Genomic DNA, 16,344 nt, shown 5'->3' with positions numbered 1-16,344 from the left:
CAAAATTAGAAATTCAAATATTATGTTACAGGCACTGTGTCTCCTGTGCCACAGTACACCTCACCTCTTTCCTTGCTATCTGCCTCTGTCTTGCTGGTTATTTCCGTCATAATGGAGCAAGGCTGACAATGTGGGCATGGTACCAGCTCCTATTGTCGTCTGATGCTCCAATGGGCTTTGGATATATGCACATGTTGAGGGAACATTTAAATAATGTTGGTGTGCTGCACAGTCATAGAAACAGCATTTCCACATCAGCTCCTTTGATCTCCTAAAAACCAGCTATCATAATACAAGCAGATGTTTGAATGGGTAGAAATAAATCCAGGTGGCTCCAGCCTACCCCATGGGGCCTCATACGACTCCATTGGCTCATTCAGGTTTGCCATTCTCCTGATCTTAGTGGGCACAGTTATCACATTTCAAGTAGGCCTGAGTTCCAACCACAAAATTAATACAAACAAACAAAAAAACCCTTTCTACTAGAATGGTAAGGGGTCAGTGTTAGAGTTGGGGAAAAAAAAAAGCAAGGAGAATCAGTTTCTTCAACTGAAAAAATCAAGAAGAGCAGTCTATGTCATGGATTATTAGCAGCTCTGGAGCAAAAGATGTGCTTGACTTTAGTTTAAACCTGGTGCCAGTGTCAAAATACAGATGGCAGCAAATTGTAAATACTTAGCAGGTTACCAAATCTGTTTGAAGCAACTTGGAAGTGGAAATAATTCAGGAGGGAGCCAGAATCAGACAAGTCTCCACAAAGGAGACATATTCCTGGAGAAAAAGAGCATTTGAGCAGAGGAGAATGCATATGAGAAAAAGAAAACAGACAAAAGCATGACATGTTCTGGAAGTTGTGATAAGAGCATATGCTAGACCACATATTGTGTGAGGTGGGGGTGGATAAGGAAGGGGTAAAGTAAACCAATAGGGAATGTTTGGAGTCAGATTGAGGAATTGATGAGGAACTTAAATAAAGATGCCAGTAAAGTTGCAAATAACAGGAGTGAAGCCTTTGGTATCTATGTGAAGGGTAGGATCAGTAGAGTTGCAAGTAACTATTAAAGCTCTAGTTACTGAGTGAAACATAGGACTAAAAATACAGGAGAAAAATGTGATTGGGTGAAAAGTTAAGGTTTGTGTGTACTGCATCAGTTACGCACATAGGACTTCTATATGGAATACTTAAGATGGAAATACAGGTCTGAATGTGAGGAGAGAGAGAAGAGCTGAAAATCTGATGACAAGAGAAGTATAGGGACTGGAACTTTAAATTTGTATGAACTTGGGAAGTTTCAAGGAGGAGCGTGATCAGTGTGGTAGGAAATGAGCAATCATAAATGAAGGAGATTGGGTTGTTTGTTTTTTTGATAGTGAGCTGCATGAGCTGCCTGTATATTTTGGAGATTAATCCTTTGTCAGTTGCTTCATTTACAAATATGTTCTCCCATTCTGAGGGTTGTCTTTTCGTCTTCCGTACAAAAATGGGCAGAAGACCTAAATAGACGTTTCTCCAAAGAAGATATACAGATTGCCAACAAACACGTGACAGAATGCTCAGCATCACTAATCATTAGAGAAATGCAAATCAAAACTACAATGAGGTATCACCTCACACCAGTCAGAATGGCCATCATCAAAAAATCTACAAACAATAAATGCTGGAGAGGGTGTGGAGAAAAGGGAACCCTCTTGTACTGTTGGTGGGAATGTAAGTTGATACAGCCACTATAGAGAACAGTAGGGAGGTTTCTTAATAAAACTAAAAATTGAACTACCATACGACCCAGCAATCCCATTACTGGGCATATATCCTGAGAAAACCATAATTCAAAAAGAGTCATGTACCACAATGTTCATTGCAGTTCTGTTTACAGTAGCCAGGACATGGAAGCAACCTAAGTGTCCATCGACAGATGAATGGATAAAGAAGATGTGGCACATATATACAATGGAATATTACTCAGCCATAAAAAGAAACGAAATTGAGTTATTTGTAGTGAGGTGGATGGACCTAGAGTCTGTCATACAGAGTGAAGTAAGTCAGAAAGAGAAAACCAGATACCGTATGCTAACACATATATATAGAATCTAAAAAAAAAAAAAAAATGTTTCTGAAGAACCTAGGGTTGGGACAGGAATAAAGACACAGACATAGAGAATGGACTTGAGGACACGGGGAGGGGGAATGGTAAGCTGGGACGAAGTGAGAGAGTGGTATGGACTTATATACACTACCTATATGCCTGTAGGCCACAGGGGCGAATCAGTCTATTAAGATGTTGGAGTAACTAAAGAAAAAAAAAGGAAAAATTATTAAAAAGTAGTAATTATTCTATACATTAGCTACTTAAAAAAATACTTATTGCCCTGGCATTGGTGAGGGTATTTTGTCCATTTATCATCATGTGGTCCTAATTGGCCTTAGTAGGGAATTCTCATCTGTTTGGTCTTTAGGTAGCATCACTGCCCTTGCTGTGTCCACCATGGCTGTCATATCTCACACCTTCTCTGTGGACTTTAGTACAAACTCTAGGCTTCCAAACTCTTCAGTCTTCCAACTCTGGCTCTTAAAGTCCAGATGTTTGAGAACCAAAATCTTCTTGGTCTCTATAGTCAAAAACCATGGATCTTTATGCAATTTTCTCTACTTTGAGTTAAAATAAGGCTGTTTGGAAGTCAGAATTAGGCAATATTTTTCTTTTAATATAGATTCTATTCTCATCTTCCTAAAAGGATCAAGAGCTGTGGGACAACAGAAGTGATCAGGAGGAAACTCATTCAAAATACTGTTATATTACTCAGGAATCCCACATAGAGATGGGCAATTTAGGGAATTTTCAGGGTAATTTTGACTATATAAGCTAGCTATAGATCCTAACTGCGCAATAGAATGCTATCCCTCTGAATGTGTTAGAAACATCCTCCTGTCAATACGTATTATATTTTCCTGAGGCACTCTTTATTTTCTTTCATAGCACTTACCAAATATATAGTTAAGTATATTTTAATGTATGCCATTATTAATGACCTTTCTTCTCTCTAGTTTTTAAACTCTGTGGGGGTAAGGACTATGCTTGTTTTGCTCATCACTGGATTGATTCCGAGTGCCCTGAGTCTAATACTTAGAAATTGCTCATAAAAATTTGTGGAATGAATAAATAAATGAATGGATTAACCAAGGAATATCAAATAGTGGAGTACTAATAGAAAGGGGCTCTTGTGTTCTTAGGTAAGAGTTGACCAAAGTATGAAGTTATCTTTATTGTTATTGGTACCCATGCAAAAACCTTTGATTTTTTGGAGTTGGGTTGATATCCAGCCAGAATATATCAGCATGGTGTCTCTTTTGATTGGCTGATTCCTGTGCTATGCCAGCTCATATGTATTTTGTACGTCATCTCTATTGAGAAATATTTTCATTCTGAAATGATCACACTAATAGTCAATTGTTTAATTAATTAGAGGGAAATGGGCATTTAAGATAAATAAATTATCACTTTATTATTAATTTGTTATCACTGTACTTCATGAAAGGATGAAGGAAGTCAATATATCTTCAAAGATACTTCAGAAGTATAAAATGTACACATATCTTGAAAATGAACGTGGTAAATTATTTTAAAAAGCTTTTAGAGTGACTTAGTTCAATCTGTCAGTACCCCAAAAACTAAGGTGCTAGAATAAATATTCTAAACTAAACACTGTAGATCATTTAAATGCTGTAGATTACTTGAGAAAACCCTCAACAGAAAGACAGGTGAGAAATGTGGGGAAAGGGAAATAAATGAGCACTCACTTTGTGTCAGAAAAAACTGGAGTAGGTTTTACTCTTAGAAACAACCTATAGCATTCATATTTCCTCATAGTATACATCAATATCTTTAGAGTCATAAAATTTCTGAATGTTTTCTTGATGACTAAACCTGTTTCCTTCTCTGTCTGAGGCATTATTCTGAAAGTACACGGTGTGTTTTATTCTTTGTTTAGCAAGACAAGGACATTCTATGTTAAAGAATGTGTATGTACATAATAATGGATATTTCTGATGAAAGTTTTATATTTTCATTTTCGTTTTAGTGTATATTTGCCTCTAATGTCCCAGTGCAAACACAGAAATAAAGAACATAGAGCTTCAGTCCAGACACCCGATCAAAAAACAGATTTCTTCATTAAATAGTCATTGTCTCCAGCATGGTAAAACTGGTCATTTTGGAGGGTGAGCTAATACGTCCTTTTTCTAGAGGCAAGACCATGTAACACCGTGACACTTGACTGAGCAAGACAGCTGCCTACCTGTACGACTTCAGTGCCTTTTTGCCCCAGATCTTACCTGGGTCCTATTAGTTCCTTTGAAGGCTGAAGTAGGGCTTTATTCTTTTAACTTAAATTCTGATCACTATTAAAATACGTACATTTCTTCTCCTCCCCTTCCCTGGGAACTCTTCAAACTATTTGCAGTCATTTAAAGCTTAATGAACTGTTTCTGAACTCTTCTGAGAAGCAGGCTTGGGTGGGTCATACAGAAGCACCAGGAAAGAGGTTAAGCCCCCTGTAGGGGACAGCAAGTCTGTGCAGAGTAGCAGGTCAGTAAATGCACAGGAGGGCTGAGAATGAGAGGATTAGGGTGATCACTGATGCCGAAGAGCCCGTTCCATATTTTTGCGAATCTGTATGATTAAACAATTTGCTTTAGTTTACTAAAAAAATGCATGTCTTAGATTGACAATTAAATATTTGAAGAAATGATTTTTGGTTTGAATTTTCTATTTTTCTTCCCAACTAGAAGAGTATCATAGACAGTAGCCCATATGAAGGTAATAAAATTAAAGAAATATGAAATTTTGATGAATTGTTTCTGCAAAAGTTATTTCTCGAAAGTAGGTAAAAGCACTTTTGAACAGATTCACTTTTTCTCATGTCACAGGGGTGCTGTTTAATAAATTACTTTTCTTGGGTGCTAAGAGCCAACTTTATTCATCTGAAAGGTTAATGCGTCTGTTCAAAGTGTCCAAGTTATTCCCAGAGAATAATTTATGCACTGAAAATCTGTTTTATTTGGGAAATGCCTAAAGAGAAAAAAAAAAAGTGCAGTACAAATTAAACACAGGTAGATGTGGTAGTTCATAAATGAAGTTGTTTTTCTTCCCCCGAGCTTTATTTATATGGACTGATTTATATCCCTGACCATTTAAAATTTCAAAACTCCCTCTCCTCCGCCCCAGAATTTCCTATCATTCCTTTTACTTTTTCTCCATAGCACTAATTGTAAATATACTCTGTATTCCACTTATAGATTTCATTTTCTTCTGACTTCCTTCACTAGAATGTAAGTTCTATGCAAATAATTCTTTCTGATTGCATTACCTCAGCTCCCCTGGACACTACCAGGCACGTGTCAGCATTCAATAATATTTGATAAATGAATGTAGGAATAAATCAATATTGATTAAATTTACCAAGTAATCACCAAATTTCCATTTGAGGTACTGTTGTAAGGGTCATTTTCTGGAAGGCAATGCCATATAATAGTTGAGGGTAGTTTCTGGAGTCATTGTGCGTTGAATCTTTTTTTAAAATTTTTATTGGAGTATAGTTGCTTTACAATGTTGTGTTAGTTTCTGCTGTACTGCAAAGTGAATCAGCTATATGTATACTTATATCCCCTCTTTTTTGGATTTCCTTCCCATTTAGGTCACCACAAAGCATTGAGTAGAGTTCCCTGTGCTATACAGTAGGTTCTCATTAGTTATTTATTTTATACATAGTATTGTATATATGTCAATTCCACTCTCCCAATTCACCCGCCTTTCCCCCCTTGGTGTCCATACACTTGTTCTCTATGGCTGTGTCTCTACTTCTGCTTTGCAAATAGGTTCATCTGTAGCATTTTTCTAGATTCCACATATATGTATTAATATACAGTATTTGTTTTTCTCTTTCTGACTTAATGCTGTATGACAGTCTCTAGATCCATCCATGTCTCTGCAAATGGCACAATTTTGTTCCTTCTGATGGCTGAGTAATATTCCATTGTATGTATGTACCACATCTTCTTTATCCATTCCTCTGTTGATGGACATTTAGGTTGCTTCCATGACCTGGCTATTGTACATGGTGCTGCAATGAACACTGGGGTGCATGTATCTCTTTGAATTATGGTTTTCTCTGGGTATATGCCCAGGAGTGGGATTTCTGGATCATATGATGTGTACATTGAATCTTGATTCTCATACTGGTCATCTGTTTAACCTTGGGCAAATTCCCTAACATTTCTGTGCCTCAGTTTTTTCATCTCAGAATAAGGAGAATAATTTACCTGTATCATGGTTAGAAAATATGCTTAGAAAATATGGTTAGAAAAGTGCTTAAAAAAACATTCTGGTGCATAATCAGCCCTTAACAGTCACTGGCAGTATCATTAAATCAATTTGTGAAAATAATAATATTTTTATGCACTCTGAATAAGTGAAATAAAGTCATGACAAGTATGTAGATATTAAAAATATTTTGCCTCAGTCATCTGAAGCACTTAGCTCAAAGCATATTTTAAGAATTCATTATTAATATAATTTACTTTCTGAAAATTAACAAGACATTAATTTGATTTATTTGACAAACTCCAATTAAGTCGAACAGAGTATTACAATAATTCCAAAGATCAAGCTTAGTTTTGAATTCTTCTCTGTCATTTACTAGGTCTGTGACCCTGGGCAAGTCAATTAAAAACCTTGACTTCAGTTTCCACATTAGTAACATGGGTGAAAATTAAATCTATGTTAGTAGTTGAATATTAAATGTAGCACAGAATCTGGCACTTAACAGATCTTAATAAAAGGAGGGTCAAAAAAAGATTATTAAATGTATAAAACCTAGAGAACAGTGTGACAGAACTATCTCAATTTATATAAAACTGAGTGAGAATTAAAAGTGAAATTATGTTTTTCTGACTCCAAGTTCAATCTTAAGCAAATAAATTAGAAATTCATATTTTAGAAGAAGTTATTTTAAAATGAGAACTAAGTATGAGAAATATTGACATTTGATAGCAAGTCACTCAGCATATGACTTCCTTTGTATCACTAAGTATAAAACACAGAGCCTCAATACCAGTTTAAGAGATGCAAGTGTCTCTTTAAAATCAACACTTCTGAATTCCTTAAAATTCAATGTTATACGTACAATCCTCTCCCTCCCCTATCGCAATCAATTTAAATTTATGGAGGTACTGAGTTAAGAAATATGTACAAAAGCCTTGTGATACATGTCTTCAAGGTCATTGTTATCTAAGAATGTGTTACTAATGTTTTGTAATATTGACCACGTCAGACAGTTTTGTACAACACTGTTAAGCACCGAAGTAGGGTCATTGGATGCTGCACTTAGTGATGGTGGAGAAGATGGGAAATGCTTCTGCTCAGGTTCTCTAATCAGAGTTTGCTGGAGCCACAATGGGACAGCAAGCATTTCAGGTCATCCCAGGGTAAACCAGACACTGGGTTCTACCTTGTGACATGAAGCTCAACTAAGATTTTTAAGCCAGATCAAGACTGGAGTACACATGTCTAGAATTGCACATGCCCAGGAGCTGGGGAGTCTGAGCAAACAAGACATTATGCTTTAATGAGTGTAAAGAATCTCAACACAGTCTCCAAACCCCAAGCACTCCCATTTCAGAAAAAAATTCTAGAAACTGTGGCAAGTAACATCTCCAAGCTTGCTACTAATGTGAGTTGATAGTCAAGTTTTCTATGTACAGAGCAAATGATGGAGATAGGATTGAGGATGGGGAGTGTACAAGAAAATAGTTCATTAACTCCCAAAGTCTTGAAAATGCCATGAGCACTGCCAATGTTATAGGGATCAGAATGTGGATACTGCCTATACAAAAGTTGTGGTGTCCTTCAAAATTCCCCTGCTTAATGTACCATAATATTAAAACACAGACCAATACAAATACCATTATAAATATAATAATGTGATGCAACTAATCAGGGCTGTTACTGGCCCATGGGACACCTTTGTATTGTGCAGTCTAGCTCCAGAGCATGTGGCTTAGTCAAAGGAGCACAGACCCTGTCACCATCCCTCTCCATGGGATTGAGAGTGCCTTATGTCCAGACTGTGCTATGTTCTTTACGTGTTTGTAGTTTATAAAGTCTTATGATCATCATCTTGGTTTTCAAATGCTAAATCTAGAGAACGCCTGAGGGGGAATTTGAATCTGTATCTGCTGATATCAAAATCAGTGGATTTTCTGTTAAAGCAAGCTGCCTTCTACCTCTACCTTCTTCTTGTCAAAAAATATTTATTAAGAGTTTTAATCTCTATGACAGAGCTCTAAGTCTTATTCAAAGTGTAGAGATATGTCTTTTGGACAACCTCAGATCTGATCTAATGTTGTAAAGCAAAGACTTTACTACTGCTATTAGTGGTCCATTTCAAGTAGCACGTGTTTCTTAACCATTTTTGCTAAACATAGATGTGTCCAGTTTAGTCTGTAGTAATAATTCTCACTGTTTCCACAATCAGGACCTCCTTTCCCTTTTTAAAAAATAATTTTCTTCCTCACAATGCCCATATTATTCAATACATCTATTAAACAAATTGCATTCACTATGTAAGAATTTGTTTATTTTTATATGAAAAGATCTAATAAAGGGTACACGATTTTAAAAGCTAAAGAAAACAACTGATGATAAATGGCAACCAAAATAACATGAAATTTATTTAATAACAGATGATATTTAGGTAGCTTGTGCAGCAAGCTCTTATCAGAAAGTTCTGGAGTTGAATTCTAGTCCCTCCACTTATTTTCCATGTCACTTTAGCATCCTGAGACTTATTTTTCCTTTTCTATACATGGAGTGGTGATTCCAGCATCATCCAGTGTTTGTAAGGATTTGAATGAGAGACTATAGGTAAATGATCTGGCAACACACTGCCTTCTTTGTATACAGCATCCACTCAATAAGCATTATTTTTCTCCTGTGAGACAATATAAAAGCTAGAAAGCCTTTTTGAATAATAAAAATAACTCACTCTTGAAAATTCCTGACTCTGAATCCGTAGGGACGGGAGACTTCTTTAGATTGAGAGACAACAGTGTGAGTCTAGAGTCTCCAGTGCCTTCTAGGAGTTAATGGGACCCATCATGAGAAGGAAGCGGCGGGGCATTGCATTGCTGTGTGTGTGATGGGATGTACCATTCAGACACAAGCTGCTGTCTTTCCTAAAAGTCTTCCAAAGACTCCAAAAGAGCAAGGCTGTCTTCGTCTATTTGGAGTGTCCTGAGGAGCTAGACATTGAAGTCATAGGCATGGCCAAGAGACCCCAGGGTCTGGGTCAGCCATTTGTGTGAGTCTTCTGTTTCTGGAGTGTCCTAGCGGATCAGAGCTAACCAGACATGTGGCTGTTCTTCCTAAAGTGACTAGGTTTTTGCCTCAGTGGTATGTTATAGTGCGTAAGGAAGGAAGCTCCTGTTTAATTAATAGTTTTTGTGTCTATTTTGGGGAGTAAACTCATGCTTTCCTTTCCCACATCCTCACCAAAGTGACTTTGTTCACCATAAACATGTTCTACTAAAATGACAATTCAAAAGCAAGATGTATTTCCTTCCTTTTGCTAAAGACTTGATTGATCATCTAAGGGCAGATCTTTAAGGACAGCTAAAACATCTTTTTTTCCCCCAAGCCCAAAGCTTTAAAAATGCAATAAATTATTTGAATAAGCCATATGCAGTTTTATTTTCTTTTTGTTTTTTATACATAGACCAAAACCACCAACCCAAAAGATTTTTTTCCAGTGCACAAACTATGCTCTGAGAATAAGTTGGGCACTTCTGGAAGATATTTTAACTTTATCAGGACAATAAAAGGCCATAAAGGAAAAAAAATTAAATACCAGACTGACTGGAGTTTAAGTATTAAAGTCAATTTATATTTATTTGTTCAACACACACTGACAATTTCCATTACACTCTCCTAAGAATTCAAGGTTTTCATACTTCTGTATCAATTATCAACCACCAGTGAGCAGCCATTGGAGAAACCAGGATGTCATTCTACACGTAGTATTTTTCTGTTCTCCCTTTTGCTTTATTCCTGTGTTTCCTAGGAAAATGATATACAAACCATTGATTTTGAGAAGTAGTAGTATCCTGGAATTCCTTTGTTGAGAGGAAATTTTTCTTGACATTATTTGGTCATTGAGAGAATTGAGAATTCTCTGAAAATCAACTCTTGAATGTTAAATCCCTCTGACTATGGATATTGGTACTTTAAAGGGTAGCATTGCCTCCAAATCAGTCAGTCTGCCTAGCTATGCTGTTCTAATCTGCTAAATACTTGGTTTGAGTTCTTCCTATTTATAATAAAAATCTTTCTTTTGCAAATGTTATGATTTATATCTTAGTTCTTCTACTACAAAAGCCTAGCTTTGTCACGCTTGCAAACTGGAGTCAAAGAATAAAAATAATTTTGAAATATTGTAGCCAAAATCTCTGCCTCATTGTTGATAATTATTTCTGATAATCCTTAGGTCTTTAATGAGCTTTGCCTGCATGGATGTAGACAGCCTGCCTATCCAACAGTGAGTTGAGATCAGCCTCAGTCTTCCCAGCAAGTGAGAGTGAAGGCTGGTGATGTCCACATGAAAAGTAACTCTTTTCTAGGTTTTGCAATGGAACGGATATGGTTGCTCTTGCTTCTAACAATTAGAGTGCTTCCAGGGTCTGCTCAGTTCAATGGCTACAATTGTGACACCAACCTCCACAGTAGATTTCCTGGTAAGTCTGAACCCAATCTTTTCTCTAATTGTATCTGGAAAGAGCGATTATGTTTGAATAGTAAATCATTTAAATACATATGGAAAATGAGGGGGATATCTGTCTATATTAAGTGGATGTTAACAAATGGCAAATGACAAAAGACATTTTTCTGAAGTTGTAACATAACCACATTAACATACAAAGTGTTCATTGTAGTTTATATTATTATAATCACTGCTCACAGATGTGAAAATATTGGCTAATGGTTGTTAAAATTGGGAGAGGCTAATGTCATTCAAAATTTGTCTAATTGAGGGATGTTTTTCTCATAAATTACTTCAGACTTTAAAAATTGCCCTTATATGCTGATAAATTTATTTAGGAAGAATACTCAGAAAATGACTGTGAAATATTATGCAATACTCAAAAAAATACTATTTCAATGAAATGTTGGTCACCACCAAAGTACGCACGCCAGCTTCAGAATGCATTTCATAGCAACCCATCAATATTATGACAGACATGAGATTTTGACCATATCGATGGACGTGTCCCACAGGTTCCTAAAATCTGCACTTTTTAGAGGTAATTTAAGGTTTCACTTAAGTAGTCATCTTTTTATATCAGCTAAAGTTATAGAACCACAGTTCAATAGTTACAAAATAAGAACTAGATGATCTGAAACTACTTTTCTACTTATGTATTGCAAACTGAAATACCTTCTGCAATGTTTTACATGCTCCTGTGTTTGGAGCATGCCAGAGTAACAACGCACCTGCATAGAGCAATCAGTAGGTAGTTAGGTAGTTGATGTGAAGTTTCTAATTTATTTGAGGAGAGGTAATCTGGCTTGCTCCTGAATAAAGACAAGAGTATGTAGGAATGGCTTCATGAGCCCAGACCTAGTATGAAAGTACTTGACAGGTTTAGTAAAATAAGGAGGTCAGGATGGGGAATGTCCAAAGACAAGTTTACGAAGATAAGTTAAGGCATGGTTCTTAATGATTTTGAATACCACAAATGATAGGATTTTTCTTTTTTTACTATGGAAAATTGCAAACATATGCAAAAGTAGAGATTAGTAAAAAAGCACTCATAGTAATCATACAGCTTCATCAGTTGTCAACATTTATAAATTTTGTTTATCTCTCCATCTCACTACCTCCATCTCTGAAATATTTAAAAATAAATTCATTATTCATGTTTCATTATATATATAAGTGAAAAGAACTTTAAAAAGTCATTACACTTGTATATCTAATAAACTTAACAATAATTACTCAATATCATCTTATACTCAGCCAATTTGCCTCTAAATCCACATGGTGCACTTGTTGACGTGTTTCTTAAGTCTGTCTTAATTTATAGAAGTCCCTTGCTTTTCTAAAATGCCATTTATCTCTTTAAATAATTTGGTGATTTGTTTCTTGGAATTCCAACACTCTGGATCTGGTTGACTGTAACTCTTATGTGTCATTTAACATGCTTCTCTTTTCCTGTATAACCTGTCAACTAATGAGAGCTAGAGGTTTGAATAAATTCAGGTTCAGTTGTTTTGGCAAGGATACTTTTTGTATTATTTGTGTAATAAAAGTGTTTTGTCTTCATTTTGTAAGCAATGAAGAGCCATTGCATCTTTTTAAACATACCTTTTTAAGAATTTGATGTGGTCACATTTTGTTTCAGAAAGCAGACGTTGGGGAAGGTATGAAGGACAGAATCAAGTTAGAAGAGACTAGAGGCAGAGAGAAATGTCACAAAGGCAGTGACAATGGAAGCAGTAGAAGGAGACAGTTATTAAGAGATGCAGTATTTTGTGGTGGACTCCCCAGAACTTGAGAACTGATTTGACTTGGGAAGTGAGAGAAAGAGAAGGCTAGAGGCTGTTTTGAACTTAGATAACTGGATGTCGATACTGTTAACTGAAGCCAAAAGTATAGGGCATTTGCATGTTTTAGAAAGGAAGTTTGGGTTCGAAAATAATGACTTTGAAGTGCTCTTAGAGAGTAGAGTGGCAGCGTCTACTCAGAAGTAGGAAATATGGACCTGGGTCCGAGGAGAGAGGTTGAAACCAAGAATAGCTGTGTGAGAGTTGAATCCCTGTGCAGTGAGTGAGCAATGAATGAGGGGTAGGAAAAGGAAAGTTGTGGAAATAGACTACTATTTAAATAACCTGGTGGTGAAAGAAAGGGAGGAGTAAACTGAGCCAGCAGTTTAAATGAGAAAGGAGATTTTTGGATTAGAGGACTAGAGACACCTGAGTCTACATGAGCAAAGGGAAAGTATTCAGAGACTAGGAATACTAACAAAGAAATAATTGATGTAATGAGGAAAGAAAATATGGAAGAGATCAAAGGTACAGGTGGAGGAGTTACCTTGGAAAAGTGGCAGCTGTTTGTTTGATTTAGGAGAGAAGAGAAATAAAAGAGGCAGAGAAGTTGAGAGATGCTAATTATGTTCATCTTCGTGGTTGAAGTGGAAGGCAGAGGCCCTCAGAGAGTGAGGGGCAGAGGCCTGGCTGGGACCTGGGAAGGGTAGTCAAGTCTTACTCTGTTATGGATAAAAGAGAAGGCCAGAATGTGAGAAGATTGCTTGGCAGAGAGGAACTAGCTGATGATGTATTATACTTGTAAAGGTAAATAAAACCTGTAAATAAGCCAAGGAGTGACTAGGACAGCAAAAGGAAGTATTTTTCATATGGTAAAATTTAAAAATTATGTTAAAACTTCCATTTACAGTGGTGCCCACTGACCATCAGCGTCAAAATCACCTGAGATAGTCGTTCAGTGTGGACTTCACTGCTTTCCCCCAGATATGTAGTATCAGAATCTCTGAATATGGTGCTGGGAATTTGTATTTTAAATCCTGCAGATGACTCTCATATGCATTATGATTGAGAACAGCTGACGGTATTCTATTACTTTCTTGAATCCATTATTCCAGTTAAAAGCATAGTCATGTTTGGGGAAATATAACTAAAAACAAAATCTTCTCCCAACCCAAAAATTCTTTCCACAAAGATAGTAGAAATGAGAACACATTTATCATTGAATAAGCATTAAACCAGAATGTGATGCTCAACACAGGCAATTCATTAAAAGTTTGCAAAGACAGAAAGGAATCTCACTCTTTTACATAGTCAAGCAGAGGCAACCCATTGCATACATGTTTTCAAAATAAATAATAATTAGTTCTCAAGTAAGAGGACTTGACAGCACCATTTGTCATGTATAGTTCGTCCTGAATTTATCTGGTAGTTGAGGTGACCATCTGTGTTAGTGTAGTAGCTTTCTCCAGAGGGAAGATAAAATTCTCATATCTTTATGAAAGGAGGTACTTTTGTGATTTGGAGCAAGGCTCCCACGGAAGTGAGGCTCCCACCGTCCCCAGACTGTGAGATAAGGATACTATTTTCCTTGATGTTTACATTTCTAAGAGATGGTTCCCAAGTCCTTGAGAAAGACGTCCCTGCATCATAAAGCTGACAAAAGTCCTATCTAATTTTCAAAAGGATTTATATACATTTCAAGGAGAAGAGAAAGTACTTACAAGTTTTCTGATATAAATGGTCTCTTTATTTTCAACAGGGAGAATTAAACCTCTTATTTTTAATTTGTATTTGTCCTTACGCATGTTAGCACTTTTAGTACTTTTGGGCTTAGACAAAAAATATCCAAACTTTCCAAATTTATACACACACACACACATTGTTGCAATTTAAAATTTATATTAAAAAAACCCCTAAAATTCAGATAAATCAAAAGTTCCATGAGAGGCTTTAAGTTTATATGGGTAGTCTTTTCAAGTAAGCCCATTTTTGCAGGTTGTGTGCAAAAGACCAGAGTGAGCAAATAAAGCCTGAAGGTTAATTGCTCACTCCCCTCTTGACCTGTGGCTTCTCTTCCACATCAGGATCACCCTTGATGTCATTAGGAGCTCCACAAGCTGCTCAGATACTAAGCAATGGGCTAGAATGAGAATGAGTCTGGCAAAGGAGAGGAGCTATCTAAATGCAAAGTAATGTTCATAATGATGAGAGTAATCATCTCACCCTATCTGACCTTTGCTGTTTCATGACATTAGAACTATTTTCTTTAATTTCCATGCCATTTTTCCTTAAGCCAAGGGAACCACCATGGCCTAATTCATTTTAAATTTAAAGGAATACCATTTAATTTTAAAGGTAGTTAACTCTTGCCTATCTAAGCTAGTAGCAGGGAATAGACTCATGCCCAACTGACATTATAATTATGCTGTTCCAAGAATAAAATGCAATCCATAGTTGACTTTTAGAGTACCAAAGAATTATTTGGTCAAAGTGAAACATACAGATAAATGCATTTGGCCTCTGCAACTAATGGATACCTTCTGGAACCAGCCCCTCTTTTAGAAGACGGTATATGTAAGGGTCGGCCTAAACTTTCAAGCCTCTAAAGAAGTCTTTAATGATAAAGGCACAATCAAGGAGAGATTAGGTTAATGACACCAGAAACTTTGTGGCCTGACATTGTTTTATGGTGAACTAACCAGTCATGGGAAACTGAACGTAAGTCAATGTTTTATGACTTGTCATTTTGTATTCTATTTGAAATAGTGCTAAGAAGGAATAAATTCCATGTATAGAATGCTAGGCACATTATGTAATTCTCTCTTTTATTTCTTACAATAAACCTACAAAACTTTTTAATTTTTACTTTATGATATGGAGATTGAGGATTAGAATTTTTCTAATACTGCAAAGCTAGCAATTGTCAGAGATATAACACTAGAGCTCTTTCCATCAAACCATGATGCCTTAAAGTGAATCTTGAATACTAAGTTTAAAAAATGATTTATACCAAAAACCAAATAATCCAATTACAAGTGGGCAAATGAATAGACATTTTTCCAAAGAAGACATACAGATGGACAGTAGGCATATGAAAATGTGCTCACTAATCCTCAAGGAAATACAAATTAAAACCACAATGAGATATCACCTTACACCTGTCAGAATAGCTATCATCAAAAAGACAACAGATAAATGCTGGTGAGAATGTGGGAAAAGGGAACCCTTGTGCACTGCTGGTAGAAATGTAAATTGGTGCAGCAATTATGGAAAACAGTTTAAAGATTTCTCAAAAAATAAAAATGAACTACCGTATGATCCAGCAATTCCATTTCTGGGTATATATCTAAAGGAAACAAAATCATTATGTCAAGGAGACATCTGTACCCTATGTTCACTGCAGCATTATTTACAGTAGCTGAGACATGGAAACAACCAAAGTGTTTATCAACAGATGAATGGATAAAGTTGTGAGATACACACACACACACACACACACACACACACACACACACAAACACACACACACAATGGAATACTATTCAACTATAAAAAAGAAGGAAATCCTGCCATTTGTGACAACGTGGATGGACTGCAAATGTTATTATGCTAAGTGAAATGTCATACAGAGAAAGGCAAATACTATACGATCTCATTTATATGTGGAATCTAAAAAACAAAAGCAAAACTCATAGAAAATGAGAAGAGATTTGTGCTTACCAGATGGCAGGGGTGGGGGCATGGGAGAATG

At 36.3% G+C, this 16,344-nt stretch overlaps 1 protein-coding gene across 1 annotated transcript in view; it reads left to right on the top strand.

Annotated features, from left to right (window-relative positions):
• Positions 1-16,344, top strand: part of ZPLD1 (zona pellucida like domain containing 1) — a gene marked incomplete at its 3' end in the record, with an annotated part of 86,107 nt that overhangs the window by 36,339 nt on the left and 33,424 nt on the right. The window contains exon 2 of the mRNA XM_082654711.1: positions 10,670-10,783. Coding sequence (XP_082510837.1) covers positions 10,670-10,783 — 114 coding nt within the window. The remainder of the gene's footprint in view (positions 1-10,669; positions 10,784-16,344) is intronic.

Source organism: Grampus griseus, assembly GCF_964374135.1.
Source record: "Grampus griseus genome assembly, chromosome: 5".
NCBI lineage: Eukaryota > Metazoa > Chordata > Mammalia > Artiodactyla > Delphinidae > Grampus > Grampus griseus.
The sequence above is the reverse complement of the archived record's forward strand: the minus strand, read 5'-3'. Positions and strand labels throughout refer to the sequence as shown.